At 40.6% G+C, this 17954-nt stretch overlaps 1 protein-coding gene across 3 annotated transcripts in view; it reads right to left on the bottom strand.

The window, feature by feature from the left end:
- nectin3b (nectin cell adhesion molecule 3b) overlaps positions 1-16040 on the bottom strand; it is a 25575-nt gene extending 9535 nt beyond the window's left edge. For 2 of the 3 annotated variants that reach the window (XM_034204226.1, XM_034204227.1), the window contains exons 1-5: positions 15880-16040; positions 9393-9740; positions 7302-7601; positions 5631-5748; positions 5180-5331 (exon numbers count right to left, since the gene is read on the bottom strand). In XM_034204226.1, coding sequence (XP_034060117.1) covers positions 5180-5331; positions 5631-5748; positions 7302-7601; positions 9393-9740; positions 15880-15958 — 997 coding nt within the window. In that variant the 5' untranslated portion in view covers positions 15959-16040. Of the gene's footprint in view, positions 3210-5179; positions 5332-5630; positions 5749-7301; positions 7602-9392; positions 9741-15879 lie in introns of all 3 variants that reach the window. The other variant, XM_034204225.1, reaches the window with a different exon arrangement.
- Positions 16041-17954: the final 1914 nt, after the last annotated feature.

Below are 17954 nucleotides of genomic sequence, written 5' to 3'. Positions count from 1 at the left end.
TCGGCAATCCACACTGTAAACTATTTTTCATTGGAACTACTCCTAACACAGAAAGGGTAGATTATCCAAAAGGTTTTAGGCAACAGAGACTGTAAGTGAGGAATTATGTTAATGCAATAGGAGTCAACTGAAACTTAAGGCAATTAATAAAAATGGAAGCTTCTGTCTATGAAAATAAATGGTGTACTGCTCAGCATTTGATACAGTTGAAAAACATTTGTACTGGGGTCATCGTCTCTAGTATCAAATCTCTCGCTATCAGAATCGCAGCATATTCTCTGCACAAAATGTACACCCTGAAAAATAATTAGTGAGGTTTCATAACAATATAACAAATTCCCCATGTTGACGACTGTTACTGTAATATTAAAGTGGCCTAAAGCATCTTTTAACTTCCATCAGGCTACAAGACCCTGTATACAACAGTGATACGTTAATCTTTTATATAAGCTACTAAATCAGTTGTAAGCTAGTCAGCAATACTTATGTGAGTCTGTCATCATATTTATACATACAACAAATATTTGGCATCTGGCAGCAAATATTGTAAAGGTGACCATACTACTAAAGTTGGCATGTATTCATAAACACTAGTGTACATGAAGGAGATTGTTGGACCTCCTCCATGTTCTCTCCTCAATAGGTGCATGTGCCAAAAGATGTGTGTATTTGATCACGTACACAAACTGAAATGTATCTTTATATCTAAAGCTTTAATCTAAGTTTGACACCTGAACTACTAGGGCTCTATAGCCCAATGAAACACTTTCTCCTCAGCTCAATCACAGTACTTGGTCCTGCCACATTATTTTCATGATAAGCATCACATGTGGCTGGTTTATAATTTAATGCAGAATTGCAAATCCAGATATGATCCTTTTTTTGTTTTTAGAAAAAAAACAAGCACAGGGTGTTTTATTGGATAGATACTCTATATAACTATGAATGAACTATTCCATGTTTAGTGCAACAGAATGTAGTCTGTCCCATGTGGGGAGTGCTGTGGCTTTGATGGGCCACACTGCCAGCTCAACCATGACAGAAGACCTGATTCCTCTACATAATTTATATTCTAATACTGAGTGATAATAAATGCTGAATTTAAAAACAAAAAACTGGCGCGCGTGATTAGTGCAGTTGCACACAATAAGCCTATTAATGCGTCAGATTGTGATTGTAACACAGTTGTGTGTTTTTCTACAGATTACTCGGAGGATAGTGAAATTAGTGGCAGAGGTCGGGTGTACTAGCTGCGCTCTTGAATCACTTCTTTGTGTAACAAAATACTTTGTGACTGGGAGGCCAGCGTACGGTGGCTGCCATACTGTAGCCTGCTTCAACAATGCCCCTGCTGATAGCACTCTTGTATTTCCAGGAGGCCTGGGTCGGTGCCAGAGTGCAAACGCTCAAACGCCAATTGGAGAATGTGTTTGTTGCTAAATAAAGAGGACAACTCACAAAAATAAAACAAAACATCCCACAAATGTTAAATTATATTATCCCAGCTTATCTAAACTTGAAGATATCAAGGCTTGACTGTTTGATAAAGCCAGTCTGTTGATCTGTCGGACTGTGCCTCATTCATGCAGACATCCTTGCTTGCCCTCCCTCCATGTATGCATCCCTCCTGGGGATTTAAGATGAGCCGAGGACGTACAGTAGAAATGCTCTTAAGGTTCCCACTCTGGGCCATCACTTTCAAAGGACATTAACATGACATCAGTGGTCAATTCCTTAAGCTAACAAGTTTCCAACAACAGTAAGTTACATTAAGACATTTTTTGTAGAAAACAAACGATGTGGTCGTCTAGTATAAAGTTTTGCAAAAGGCAGTGCAATACGTTTCATTAATCAGTGTCGAGAGGTCTTTAGTCATGGAGATTTCTCAGTGTAATAAATCTTTTTTTTTAATTTTTTTTTTTTTTTTAACAAACCTTTGCCTCTACTGTGTCCTACTGGGTTTGGACAAAGGACGTGCGACCCTCTGAATTTGATGGATTTACTTCCAGCTAATTATGATCAGAGGTCACATGTCTTTTAAACAAATCCGAGCAAGCAATACCAACACATACAAATGAGCAAGTGTTACATAGCCTGAGGAGGCTGATTTTGTAGAACAAACAAAAAAAGGTTCTTATACGACAACCATATGTGATCTGTTAGCCCCAAAGGCTTCGGCTTAACTGAAAGTCATTAGTTATGCTAAATAAATTGGCAGTCCATGTAGTAAGGCAGAGACAGCACATACATCATGTTCTTTAGTTAGTCTCTACACACATAGACTAGAGACATGCTGACTTCTGTTGGCATATAGATGTAGACTGTCAAACTGGCCGTGCAGTCCACAGTCCGTCCACGTCAAGTACAGATAATAAATGTCTCAAGTGTCGACCAGGACGCTCAAATAAATCAAAGGAAACTACAGAATTGAGGTTAGTAGAAGTGTGCGTGCGCGTACAGAAGAGAAAAAAAACGTGTTTCTTCATAATGAGATGAATGAAACCTTCTGATTTCTGCCGTATCTCTGCTCCTGCAGGCGGCTTGTCAAACGTACCACTCCCTGCGCGAGATGACGGAGCCGTCTGTGTGAGAGACATAGTCCCCCTCCGGCCCGCTGTCGTAGCAGTCGTCCGACAGGTAGGGGGAGCCGTTTCCCAGAGGTTTAGGGGAACGAGGGTGTCTGGCACCTCTGGCCTGCTGTGGACTCGAGAACTGAGTGGGTTCACGATGCTGATTCTGCTGCTGGTCCTGGTGGCCGCTCTCCCTCATCGCCCGTGTGTAGCCGTTAGAGGGATACTCCTCTCTGTTGCCTTGGTGACGGTGGTCGCGCTCTTGTTTGAGCTGGCGGTCGCCCCACTCCTCTCGGTCGTGGTCCTGGCGGTGGGAACTGCTGCCGGCTTTGGGGGGGTGGAGCTCGTGCTGCGTGGGGGCCTTCTGCAGGTCGTTGGGGCCCAGGTACTGCTTGGTGTAGTAGTTCCCGTGAAAGGTTTGCTGTTTCTGAAGGTAACATACACCGACCAGACACAGCAGCAGGAGCAGGAACAAGGCCCCGCCCACAGCCCCGCCCACTATGGAGCCCAGATTACTCTCAGGCAGAGCTTCGAGTGTGGGTGAGCTGAGGAGAACATGTCCCTGATCATCGACTAAGGTGGAGGAGGCAGAGCCAGTAAGGACAGGAGCAGTAATGGTGGAAGGCATGGTGGGAGGATCTAATGGAGGGGAGGAGGGTGAGAGGGGAGTATGAACAGACAGAGAAGCAGAGAATGTCAATGCCAACTACATCAGCATTTCACTAAGTAGGGATAGGTTTACAAAACATCAACTACCACTAGTAAACTATGGAGATCACAGTAGCGTTTGCTTTGCCAACTCTTCAGTCTTTTGTCCCTTTATAATTGGTAAACATAAAAAAAAGAACATTCTCATCTTACCTTTATCTTATTTTAGTAGTTTCAAAAATGTAAAGGGGACATATTATGCTTATTATCAGGCTCAGTCTTGTATTGTACGTTTTGCCAATACGTTTTAACGTTTCTCATACTGTCTGAATATACCTGTCACTTTCTACCACTAATGAATAGGTATTGTAACCAAGGCAGCCAACAAAAAAAGGGAGTTTTTTTTATGATATGTCCCCTTTAAGCACCATTGTCAGCTTGTATTCACCACAAATGCACTTCGAAGTAAAATATATCTTTGGAAATGTTGAGGCTAAGGGCAAACCAAAGGCTACTGAAGAAATTGAAGACTACTGAACAATGTATATTGTATACAAGAAACATACAAATCTTCAGTGGATGGATGTGGGTGTAACTACAGCAGGAAACATGGAAGACACAAAACAAATAATCCTTTAAATGTTTCAATTGAAATTCTATGTTTAAAACAATTTATCAATGGGTTGAATAAAAAAGGGTAAACTATTTCCTACTGTTTCTGTTAAATCATAGTATTATTGATTATATGAAGAGAGCAAAGTGCAACTTATTGCAATTTATAAACCTTGGGACTTTAGAGAGGAAGACCAAATGGCATGTTCCTCTTTATGCTGACTGTCTGTTTCATCAGTTTTAAAAGTGCATAACCAAATCATTTTGTGTACCAAATGCTTAAAATTGCATGAGGATATGCATTTAGGTCCTTATTTTGCAAGTATAATGATGCAATGCTGCTATTTCACCATGCCATCATTAGAGCTTAAAATGTGCTGGATTAGGGTGAAGCCCACAAAAAAGGAAAAAGCCAAAAGCCATAATCAGTTGGAAGTGAAGTAACGGAAAGTCTAAAAGCTTTCATGGTGCTGCAAAATTGCTCTGCCACTTTAAACTCAGTGCCAGGCCAGATGTACGGAAAAGAGTCTGATCTGAGAGATGACTTGAACCCTTAAGGTTTGTAGTCTAAGTATATGAATCGTACAACTCCATGCAGAGGCAGTGAACTGACACATGTGAGCACACACGCAGCAACACATACAAAGAAGGGAACACCAACATGTGTAAACTTGCGCACGCCCGTACAGGTCCTCTCAAAGGAAAATGAAATATGGATGATAAATAATAAATAAGAGTTGAAAAGATCTAGTTAATGTTTTATGAATCTGGGACATCATCGCACAGTAGGGCTGCAGGCTTTTCCCTCTTACCGCATGACACATGCAGAAATAAAAGAAACACAGAAAAGAAGCGAGAGAGAGATGTGAAAGAAAATCACATCATAATCACAACTTCATTCAGGGAGAGAGCTTCCACAGGCAAAACAGATTTAGTGCAACCGGAGGAACATGCTCCTCAAACAAAACAAAAAGACAAACTTAGACACCAAGCCAAGAGGACCGAGCAGAGGCAATGCACTGAGGACTAAAGGACTTAAATATTTGCAGCTGTTTGGCACAGTAACCCCCCTTTTGAACATCTGGAGACCTAATGTTAATCAAGGCTAATCAGCATGCAATGAATACTGAATATAAAAGGTCAATATTATCAGTGCCAACCCACTTTACCATGGGTGAATGCTTGGACTGTCAGTATGTACCAAATGGAGTGATCCAGTGTCACATTTCAGCTTGAAGGACGATGTCAGGCAGTGATACCCTCTATGACTTGCGTGCATGCATAGTGCTTTCTAAGGGAAGCTGAGGCAATAGGAGTCAGCTGTGTTCCGGTGTGTATACGGCGCTCACCTTGTATGAGAAGGCGCACATCTCGACTGCGGAGGTTGATGTCATTGGCAACCTCGCACCTGTAAACTCCCGAGTCATTGCGCTGGAGGGGACGCAGGAAGAGCAAAGTGCTGTTCATTATTTCCATCCCTGCTGGCATTTCGCTGTCCAGTCTATAGTGCACAAGAGACGCAAACATTTAGACAATCAAAGTCACACCATTGGCAAATATACTGTTATCATGCACACCTTATTTGCTATACAAGTTAAATGACGAGCTGAAGGTTTTAGATTAGTAAAATATTGAAAAGCAACTAAATGTTACTCTCTAGTCTTTGATTTAACCTGGAGAAGTCTTCAAACTACTACAATTTACTGAGCTACAAGTCAGTGTTTGGGGGGGATTGTAAGCTAACAATCAAAGTTACTTATGCAAATCATTTTGGCCAGAAACATATGTATACACACACACCTGATCCATCTGAATTGATTAGCAGGTGGGTTTGCGTTGGCTTTGCACGTCATTTGTGCATTTTCCCGACCTACGTACCAGTCTCCATCATAGCCCACAACGGAGATATCAGGAGCATCTACAGGGCGAGCGGGGAAAAACCAAATCATTGAAATATCAAATCAAACTGTCCAGAAAGCTAACAAACAACCTGAGAGAACTGTTATCACTGCACAGACTGAGCAGCCCTTTTGTTTTCTTGTATTGGAAATGTTTCTGCTGTTTGGTATTGATAGTTTTGGTAGAGACTCTGTGCTTTACACTAGAGCAAACACATGCAAAATGACCCTTTCTGTTTTCTTTGGGAGCATTATATGGAGTCTGAGGTCAGTCCTGGCCTCCAGACATGAGCTTGTGTCCTCCACACATACAAGGAGTTTCATAATGTATACATTCAAAAACACAGTGCAGTGTACAGAGATGCAAAACTGCTATGACTCCTGTTGGTTTATACAATTTAAAGCCAAATCAAAAACACTATTTCCGAACCACTTCTCAGGACAGTTAGAATTTCCTTTTTTGACAAACAATCAAACTGTTTGGTATTCTTTGTTTTGTCGCTGCTGAGCCATAACTTAAATAAGTATAAAAGCCTTTGTGGACGTCATCTGTCATACAGCAAGAAAGACCAAATCTAGATGCATCCGTCTAACAAAAGATTTTGAAGGAGGTAATTTTACCCCTTTCACTAGTCTATTTACAGTTGCTACGCGGAGACCCACTTGTGCCCCACAAAGCACTGACATGCGCGCTAACATCTATGGGGGCTTACTGACAGAAAACATTTTCACTTTTGACAGTTTAAGGGCACACACGGACATGTACTGAGAGACCTAAAGAAATTCAGATTTTGAAACAGATAAAATCCAGGAAACCGCCAAGGACAGCCTTTCTTAACACGAGAAAACACAATACATGTTAGAAGCCTGCATGGAGTGTCCTTGATTTCTTCTGTCAATTCAGCTGCTTTCCAAAGGGAATTGTTGTGAAGTGCTTCAAATAAATCAAACGTCAACACTGACAAGGCCGAGCATCATCATCTGACCACTGTTGGAAATCAAGTCCCTTTACTTTTAAGATCGTCTGTCTGTACTTTCGGTTAAATACAGTGTTCAACTGTTTTAAGGAAGGTAGACACCCTTTAATATACTCATTATGTTACGCAAGTGTATTCCAGCATTAAGGATACCTGATGACGGTACGTCCACACGGTTCCGTCGCGTGCTTCAACGGAGACGCTTCCCATTCACTTTGAATGGGGTGACGTCAAGCTTTGGCGAACTGCATTGTGGTTCCGTCGCGTCGCTTTGCCTCCGTTGCTCGCTTCGAAAGTTGAGAAAAGTTAAACTTTTCAAGCTTCGACTGAAGCGCCAGCCAATCAAATCATATGCCAGTACAAGCGCTAGCCAATCAAACCGTGTGCTTGTGTGTCGGGGCGGGAGATTAATGTGATTGGTTGTTGGTTGTGCGCGAGACACGCCCACCGGCAAGCTTCAACGCGGCCGTGTGGACGTTACGTTACGTTACGTTACGTTACAGCAGGACAGACTCAATCAATACCCATCATATTTACTATAAGGCCGTGTTTGAGCCGTTTATATAAAGCTAAAAAGTAACTGGTAAGGCACCCACACTGCACATTGAGCTGGTAAGGGATCCTGAAGTCACTCTCGAGAGCCGGGTGGCGGACCACACAGGTGAGAGTTTGGCCCTGGATGTGACGCGTGGGCTGCCAGAGGTAGCTCACTTGTGTGCTGGTCGTGCCGTTGGTTTCATCAAACAGCTGAACCTCTGACTGGCCAAACAGGTTGGACTCCCAGGAAACCTCAGCGGGGGGCCGGGCCCGCTCAGCGATACAGGTCGCCACAAGAGTATCATTGCCCCCATCGATCAGGGCAGTTGAACCTGCAGACACGTAGACTTTGGGCTCCACTGTGAAAAGGAGGAAAAAGAGCCTTCAGAGGTTAGTTTAAAAAAGGTGTACATTACATTTCTATTTTATCTTTGACTGCATTCTCTTCAAGTGTCATTCCACTACAACCTACTAATAGCAGCTCTAGCCACCCTTGCGATCTGTTCTGTAAAAAGTGTTTGAGAGAGTACACACATTGTGTTTGTGGATTTTTTTTTAAATGTTGCAGAAACACTTTTAAGACCAATTTCACACAATTTATCTGCTAATCGGAACAGTGTAAACAAAAAAGTTAATTCAAGCAGCGTATTGTAAATTATAAAAAAAAAATGTTTAAGATTTCAAACCGTCACAGTGGATTTCAACTATTTAGTGACTTGTTTCATGGCAACAAAACTTTCAAGCCAGCGCTTGATAATGTTCTCACAGAATTACAAGGCCTCTCAAATGTAATTGCGTTGATATCCAAACTTGACATTGAAGCTGCTACAAATAATTTCCATGGCAAAAATTTGGCAACTATTTTCTCAATTAATCATTTGGTCTATAAAACATTAACATTTTGCAAAATATTCTCATCAAATATTGATTGTTATGTCTAATAAACTGCTTAAACACTAATGGAACCAGCATAAATATTCTAAATATATCTAATCAATTAATTAACTTATTGTTTCCAGGGATGGGAACGATTAATCGAATATCCGAAATTATTCAGGTATTCGAATATGAGTTATTAATTTTTTTATTAATTTTTTTTTGGGAGTGATGCCTAAGTTGATTACATATTATCAAATTGAATAATTCAATGTATACGACAGTGCCATAGCTAAATGAGTTAGGTGACGTCTAAAGGTGTGTTTTGCTCCGCTCACCGGTCCCTCACAGCGGGCAGAGTTGCAGGTGCTGATCTCTCTCTCTCTCTCGCGTCCGGTTATACTTCACTCGTGTTTATGTCCAAATCCATCAGATCTAGCTAGTTCTAGCTAATGACATGGCTGCTGCCCCTCCCTACACGCAGATCACGCAGACTCAAACCTCACCTTATGCCCAAATGTGGCGAAAATGCGCTCCGCAGCCGTTGCGAGGTTCTGGCGCTAACAGTTCATGAGCGTGCTCCCCCGCCCCCTGTCAACACTCGCGACACATGAGTGGCCAGCCTAAACAACAATAAGCGCTGCTTGGCAACCGTGTGTGGCGGCAAAGTACATAGACATTTTGACAGGAGAGATTTAGTTTTGCCGGTATTCAACATATTTTACCAGTCATAGTCCGGTAATTATTTACACTCTAAGAAGAGTCCTACACAACAGACAAGGCGTCAAAAAGAAGTAATGTGTGGAAATATTTCGACCAGGTTAGTGAGTGCGGTGTAGAGTGCAAACTATGCCAAATTAAACTTATATACATGCTATACCTTGCAATACCCACAACCTCCGTTCCAGCTGAGAGGGTCTTCTCTACAGCTGGCCTGATTGTGAATCGCCTCTACACATGAAAGCCTATAGCTGTCAAACTGTGATCACCAGTTCAATACATTTGACAAATTCGACTTGGTTTCTATACTTATTTGAACATGTATTTATTTATTTCCAAAAGTTATTGAAAAAACTTTTTTGTAAAAAAGAAATGTTGAACTTTTTTTTTTTTACAGGATATGTACATTTCGGTTAACCGTTTTTTGGGGGGTCGAATATTCGAATATACATTTGCTTTCAAATTCCCATCCCTAATTGTTTCAGATGTTCCTGACATTCATTACAGTACTTCGAATAGAAGAAAAACACATGTGTGGAGATATACACACTTACCAAGTACATTGACAGTGGTGGAGGCTTGAGTGTATCCCAGAGGAAACGTGGCGACCTTACAGGTGTACTTCCCCACGTCAGAGAAGCCCACGTTTCCCACGACGATGGTGGCATCATGAGAGGAGGGTGAGCGGAAGTACAAGCGATGGATGTACTCCGGAGGGATGGAGATGCCGTACTGTGGGTTATAGACGGCCACCGTGATGGAGCCTGAAGGCAGATGACGCTCCCAGGAACTCTGAGTCAGAGTAAGGTTGGTGCCCGCCTCCACCTTGCACTCCAACGTCACATTCTTCCCCAGCACAGCGTTCACCCTCTTAGGCACCATCACCTGACTGCCCCACACACCTGCCAGAGACACAGGAAACAACCATGTTCATTTGCAAACAGGAAGTTGAAAGCACTTATCGTACACTACACCTTTAATTGTTAAAGCTTCTTTAAAGTGCATCACTACTAGTTTTCTTAAGCATATTCTTTCTAACTCAACTAGAAGTGTCATTTTTTTATTAAAAATCATACTTATTGAGATCCCATCCTTTAAATTCAGAAATCGAACATTATAATCAAGTAAAAATGGGAAAACTTCATTAAAAAAACAAACCAAAAAAACACAGGATTTATAAATATGTCTTAAATATTCAGCTCACTCATTGCACCAGTAATTTACGATCAAAAAGGATTTAAACAATAAGTTATGGAAATTGTTGCCGCCTTTTTCTGTTGATCAACTAACCTTTTTACCCACTATTTTATATTCAATTATTATAAATTGCAAATATTTGGGTTATGGAGTAGAGCTGAACACATTTAAAGACGTCCCATCGGGCCTCCTTGGACTTGTGTCCAAACCTTTTCGAGAACTTAACGTTAAATATATGCAAAACATTCCTTATATGACAGACAATTTAGCTTTTCTGGTTGACAAGAATGAAATTGCTTTAATCTACTTCATGGAAGACGTTACCTTTTCTTTTAAAAATGTCACAAAGGATTATCAGAGTGAAAATCAAGAACCAATCCAGAACACCATGACAGCCCCAGTAAGGGAAGAGTATTTCCAGTGTTACCTCTTACGTTAGTCTTTAAAACAAGTTCATCTATTGCCATCAGTCTGGAATCAAAGCTTGATACCGCCACAGCAGGCGTTGGGTTTTTCGTCAAATAACACAGCTGACTGAGAATTTGTTTTGTCTCTTTAGCTCTCCTTCTCCTGACCTGAATTCAGGAATTGAAAGCAGCCTGTCTGTATGTCCTGTCTTTGTCCAAATATAACTACCCCAACTCTGTCACCTGCACCTGACAGAAGTGTGGCATGTCTGAAAAGCAGAGAGCTTTTCGTCGTGCTGAAGAACGTCAAACGGAAATAAAGAGAGAACACACTGATCCCGCCAGAAAAAATGGGAAGAGATATGCAAACACGACAATGACATCATCGCTGAGAGAAGAAAAAGAGGGCTGCGAGTGAGGAGAGCAAAGTCACGTATGAAACACAAGTGAGAGGAAATATATCACCAGGATTCCAGTAAACAAAAACACAGAGGAATCACATTACTGATTTAGAAAAGACAATATAGCACTGCTAAACTGCCAAAGCTCACTAATTGCGCCAAGCTACCAGCAGGAAGACATCATCATAAATCAAAACCTTCTGCGCTGCTTGGCAACTGACTGCAAATATTCTATTGTTGTTTTGCCAAAAACAGCTCCGTCTCCGGCCAATCTCCCTCTCAAAAGTCCATGTCCTCAAATATTAGTACTGTAGATTTCCATTTCCCTAAAGTATGATGCACAAAATTCTATTTTTGACTTCTTCTCTGACATTACAATACAGTTTGAAATTGTGAAAACACTAGACCTAAACACCAGTACTTCTAATTCTCTCCAAATTTGTATATAATAATTTCATACATGATAAAAACAATGTGACAGCTTAACCAATTAAAAGTAATTTATCAAATTGGGGAATACATAGTAAATGATATTGTTGCAAATGATCGACACACGCCATACACTATATGCTAGGGGCTGTACAATATAAGCCGAATGATAAATAGTGAATGTCAAATCTAGATAGCACTTTTTTTGCAGAGTAGGTATACTACGTCATCATATTGCTCATACAAAGAAAGGGCAGTAGAAGGGAGATGTACAGCTGTAGAAGCACTATTCATATTTTTTTGTGCTATTTAGGGCGTTGCAGGTTTTTTTCAAATCGAATAACCAACACATGCACGTCTGCTTTCTAGTGATGGGGCAAAATCCACAGTCCTCATTCTGTGCAAAAATGCATTCCATACTTTAACACAGACTAATATAAGAGTTCAGCAATCTGAGTTAGTAAAATAAAGTGGGTAACAAAGTCCTGAAATCCCTGCTGTGTTTCACAGTGTCAGAGCGGAAACATGAAGAGGGTATTCTGTGTTTAAAAGACTCTTCTTGGTTTGGCTCAGACTGCTAAAGCAAATACACTTGGTAGCGGATTTCTGCATTCAAAAAGAACTGGGAATGTTGTATAACGTCTCAATATTGGAAACACTAAAAGAAGCAATCAAAAAACTGTTAAATGTACATATAAGCCTTGGTATTGTTTTAAGGCAGACAAAAAAAAAAAGCAGGAAAAACTATTCAAGCTCACTTAACGATTAAATACGTTCGTTTCTACCGGTGAATTCAATACAGTTAGTCTTTAATGCAGGAGGAATTACTTTTTTAACATAACAGATTGATGTAAAGACTTCTTGATTAGCTGTGGCATCCTACATTAATAATCATGCAGCGGATATGATCAGAGTAAAGAATGTGGGTTAAGAAACTATTTGGGTTAAAAAAAAAAAACGTGCAATTTCTGATTCCGTTAGAAAAAGCATCACATGTCTTCAATGGTTAACTCACATAAGTTAGTAATCGTTTGTAATGATATATCCCTGGGGGTTGATCATTGCTGTGAAGTTGCTTGTGGAGCAGTGCTGACCGTCATCTGAAGCAAGTCTAAAACCAAACTAAGACTACACCTTAGGGACCCATTTGAGTCTACGTTAAATCATAAATCAATTGTTTTAATTCCCAAAGACAAGGAGGCTTTCCTTTCTAAAGAATATTCCCATATCTCACATGCTGCATCACACTCAGTTTACAACTCCCCCCAAAGACGAGTGAAACTGTACCGAGTGTACGTTTGCTAGTGCCCCCCCCGCCATACGGAGTATCCTCCTTACAAATAATGAAGTCAGGTGATGGAGTAAGTCAGATTTGAATATACTGGTACATTAACGCACATGCTGTATATATACTGGTCGATGACAAGGTACTTAACAGGCGCTCGTAAAAAATATTAATGAGGAAACAAAGATAATAAAAAACACAAGTTGAAACAGACACACAGCAAAAGATTGTAACTATATGAATTAAAGCATACTGCATAGTGTTTTTATAGTATGTATTAAATGCCATAACCCAGACAGCAGCTACTGTAACATATACTGTAAGTGAGCTTCTGCCTCAAGTAGTAAACCGATTTGACGACTTATGTATTTGTCATGATAAGGCGAGATGGCAATAACAGCAACGAGTCGAGAGAGCAGCATTTTCCCTGCACTGAATATGTAATGGAAGGAGGTATAGCGTCTGTATGAAATTTTTATTGGTGACATGACGACAACCTTACATAACGCGCCCTCGTTTTCTCCAACTCAGAATAAAAATGTGATGAGAATAAAGGGCGAAGTCTATCTGATCTTATACGCAGCCTTTCTTTACATAGCTATAGGAATGTTTTATTTCTTCTTGTTCTTTCAGAGACAAAAAAAGAAAATACTTGCCATCCTTTGAACCTAAAAGAGAGTAGCTTCCGTACACACTTTGAGTTTAGTTTGCTAAAGCAACACAAGGTGACACACACCGACACTCGGTAGAAAACAGATTACAGATATCCTGGCATCAAGGACACATTGCTCCCTGGGGACACTCTGCTACTCGTTCTCACTTTAGTCAATATTACCTTCACATGCACCACTTATGAGGAAGCGAGTGTATTAATTTGTGTGTCTTGTCAGAGGGCAGCGTGTCTTGTTAAAAGTGGAACTCAGAACTTAAATGGTGAGGTGTAATGTGGAAGTGCAGAGCAGGACAGGGAAGGGTTGAATGATCGGCGCCTTCAAGTCCACTTTTATTGTCATTACATAGTACAGGTACTAGTAACAAAACGGTTTCTCTGCATTTGACCCATCCTTCGTGCAGATACACATTTTCTAACTGGTTTGATTAAGCAGCACAGATGTGCACGTGCACATGGGTGATGCAACACACATAACTATCTAGCTGCCAAGGGTAGCAACGCTAAATTCTAAGAACACTATAGCTTTCTCTTCTACATGGAAATGTAAGACGTTTGGTTTATGTTAGTGTCGCAAGAAACCACCAAGCAACCCATACCAGGTAGCCAGTATAAATAAGGATATTACCTGAACAAACTTAAGGTCTAAAACTTTCATACATGGAAAATAAATCAAAATACTAGTTAACAGGTTAATTGAATATGGTTGTTTGTTGTACATTACCATCAAATTGAATGGCTGTTTAATGTGATCAGTGCCGAGAGTATCTATCTGGAGAATAAACTCTGTTTCATCCTGTGCTAGCTAATTGATTATGTTTTAAAGGCATGCCCGTTTATACACATTAAATCTGACGCGAAATAAGAATAAGAATCATTAAATGTTTAGAAAAGTGTGTTTGTCTCCTTTGAAGTCTAAACATAATTAAATGGGAGTGAATGCATTTATTGTGCATTCAAAAAAGGCACAAGGTCAAACCCCTCTTTGAAATTGGATTCAGACTTAAAGGAAAGCTAGACAAAAGCGCACATATCTATGCTCCTAAACATTAACTCTCTGAAGAAAGAAAACCATCGGTTTAGGAATGAACGTTAATATCCTGAGGATGCAGTGCATTAATAATGTAAAAGCTCACTCCGATTGTACCCTACATCAAGGTACTGAACCAAAGAGTAACACATGCGTTGGTGGGTTCAGTATTGTAGCCCCTAGCTTCTCCTCTTGGCAAACCGTCCAGTAGGGCTATCTATGGATTAAGATCGTTTGTATTCTATTAGCATTATAGTGGAAGCAGCAACAACAACAAAAGCAGAACTTAGCAAACTTCAAAAATCTGTTTAGTTATCCAAGTAATTTCTTTATTGTGCAATTGTCCAGTGGCAGAAAGTGGCCACTACAACCTGAAGCTGTGGTATAGTGCTGGGTATTTCAGTATCCTGGCTTTTGAAATACAACCACTCTTTTCTATGCAATGGATAGAGCCAGAGCTACTGAGTGATGAGACACTGAGGTACAATGCTGCTCTGGTGTGATAATGTCTGAAAGTATGAAGCCCATTTTGCTATCCAATATATTACATGTTTCAGGGTTATTTCTATAATAAAGCCAACTGAGTTGGACAATTGTTAGTTAGAATAAGTGAGTGTTAACATATTAAGAGTAATTATACTACTTTCAGTTAAAGCAAGGAAATGTGGAATGAGAAAGTGTAACTTCTGGTCTTGTTTAAATTGTCTGCAAGTGCAGGACACTAAAGTATGGATTGTCTCTGAGAACAGCAAAGTTTATGAATATCATTTTCTCAAACAAAGGATTTTGTTCAGGGGATATTTAGCTTATTCTTTGCACAACACTTGCTGTGGGCAATACAACTCACAGGCAATGCCACATTCAGCCAGACTAGCTTCTAGTTAACACAATGATTGACAACTATTGAGAAGTTATAATGATATTTATGAGACAGAGTTGGAGCTAAACAGTTTGAGCTGCATATATTATAAGTTTTTTTTACAGCAGCACCAAAGCAGTGGGCAAAAAGTTGGCGTGCTTCAGGGTGGAGTTAGTCAAATTGCCCACCCTTTGATTAAACCATACTGAGCTAGGCTCCACAGCGGGCACATGGCGGCTGACCCTCAGCCCGACCTGAGGGCTGCTGGCATTTAGTGTAGTCTTCTGTTGACTCAAATGCAAGTTCCTAAACATTGTTGTAATATTCAGCTGTCGTGACACATAACATAGTACTTCAGTAGCAAAGGCTTCGTGAGCTAATATGGATGCCAGTGAATCTGCAATGACCTAAGTGTATGCTCTGTGACGGTATAAGGGAGCAATGATAACTGAATATCAGTGCTCCTCGACGGTTTCCATGGACTGTTTCTATGGCAGCCTCGGGTCGCACCATCACTGGTGGCGCTGGCTAGCTACCGACTTCGAAGCGTTTCAGTGAACTTGCAACCAAGTTTCATTTGGTTATTTAATGACACCTGCTCAACTTGCTCAACTTGCAAATGACCCACGCTTAAAGCACGCGGAGGTTGATAGTTTAGCCGGGTCGTTTGCTGAGATTCCTGCATGATGCGCGGCTCTTCCATGGAACTTCTGGGTAACGTTAGTGGAACAAACAAAACTGCTATACAAGATTCCTTACTCACCTGTAATACTGCACAAAAGGTAAAACAGCGCAACCCTGCCCCTCTGTCCAAGGAAACTCCGGTAATAAGACGGTAACATTTTCAAAAGCAGTGCAGTCTCCTGCTACAGGATCCAAGCGTAGGCTGCATGCCAATTTAACGGTAGCCTATGTGCTGAACAGTGGAACCTCCTCAGCAACAACTCCGAACTGCATGTGGACTGTACCATCTGCAAAGCGCGGAGCGGGGAGACCGCGAGCTCACCTGACAATAGAAGTAAGCGGTCATTTGTCGAGATCCTACAGCAACATCCCTCTGGAGGAATAATCCATTAGTATACACATTACGTCATCTCTGTGATAACCCGACACACATTGATTGATCAAATCACTTTATTCTTCGCTGTCTTTTACGGGTTACTCAATGACTATATACATCAACGAGGTTTTTATCGCTGCCATAAAGCAAATGTATTAGGTATGTTTTAATTGTTTCTCTTACTGCTAGATAGAAGGAGGTCCTGAAATGATTCAACAACTTTCAATTAAATTAGTTAGGCCGGTTAATTAAAGAAGAACTAATTCATTTTTGATGCAAATGAGGCCATCAAGTGTTCATTTCAAAAGCAACGTTTTCGTGTATAACTCTTTAACTATGAATTGTAGAAAAACATTTGTATTGACTGCTTGGCCCAAATGAGGCAGTCCGGCCAATAGATTTAATTGCCCAACCATGCAGGCTTTTGTCATACAGAGACCACGCCTATTATCACAATTTCGCTATTTGAAACAATAGTTGTGTCACAATTCTACAACATTATCTGGTCAGTCAGGCTGCATAAGGCTGCCAAATGAAAAGATGTATAGTTGCATATAGTCAGTCAACAAGTTAATCTTTGTGAATGATGTGTGTGTGGGTGCGATAGGATGGGTGTTGGGGGGGGCAGCACCCCTTTCTGCTAACAGAGAGCTAACCAGGTCAGTGCTTTCATTTGAGTCTCAGTGCTGTCTTCTGGAGAGCCACCAGGGATACAATTACTCTCCCACTATCCCATTCATCTCAACTCTATAGAGCAAGCGTTTGTGTGCACCACGCAAGCCTGCTTTATTCTATTTTATTTGTCTAAATCTATCTTAAAGTGGGTAAAATGAGTGCAATGAATATTCTCATTGTTCTTAAATTCATTCAGAACATTTTGCTTTGAGTACAATGGATCAACATGAAAGCTATATGTTGCTTTGGCAGCTCATTTATGACGAGGTAGAAGTGCAGGCTAAACAAATAATAATAATAATAATTCAATTTAGGGGCTTCTTCTAAAATGACAGCCATTTGGAAACTTTCCCTCTGACTTTTTCACAACCCTTAGACTTTCGCTTTGTAATGTATTACTCTCTGATTTGATTTTCCTTGATATAACGTTTTCCAATAAAATACAATATATTTTTGAATTACATATGGCCCAAAAAGAACACTAAATCATAATTTAAACGTTGTCTGGAAAAGTCTGTGGGCTTTTCTTATAACATCTCAGTTGATTAGCAAGGAACACTGAGCTAAGTTTCTGTACCTTCCTTTGTTCATGTATTTGACTCATAAATAATTGTCTTTTCTGAATGCACTCCCTGTGAGCACAGTAGCCTATGGAAACACCATGCACAACTCAGAGGAAAGACTTAACCTGCGTGTGACCAAAAAGTAAAACTGAGTTAATGAAAGTAGAGGTTCACACAAAGCCACAGAATCCATGTTCTATGTGGATGATGTGAAGTATTTTGTGATCATGATAACAACCCTTCTTTTCTGCTCGCTTCTGCTCTCTCTAAACTAAAGCTGCTCTCCGTCACCAGGTACTTCTCTCTCAGGAATGTTTTTCACCCCTTCAAGTGCTCTTTCATGAAGGCCAGAGAGGTATTGAGAGGGCTTCAGGATTGTGCCGGAGTAAAGATCGGTTAAATTAGTCCACCTCCTGCTCAGACGCTTCTTTTATTCTGCGGGTCAGGACCTCCCTCCCTGTTTACCCACATAAATTGGTCTCTCTCTGTTTTCTGTCTCTATTCTTTCTCCCACACATACCTCCATTGTGACTGTGAGAA

This window comes from Gymnodraco acuticeps, unplaced genomic scaffold (genome assembly GCF_902827175.1).
Source record: "Gymnodraco acuticeps unplaced genomic scaffold, fGymAcu1.1, whole genome shotgun sequence".
NCBI classification, from domain to species: domain Eukaryota; kingdom Metazoa; phylum Chordata; class Actinopteri; order Perciformes; family Bathydraconidae; genus Gymnodraco; species Gymnodraco acuticeps.
The sequence above is the reverse complement of the archived record's forward strand: the minus strand, read 5'-3'. Positions and strand labels throughout refer to the sequence as shown.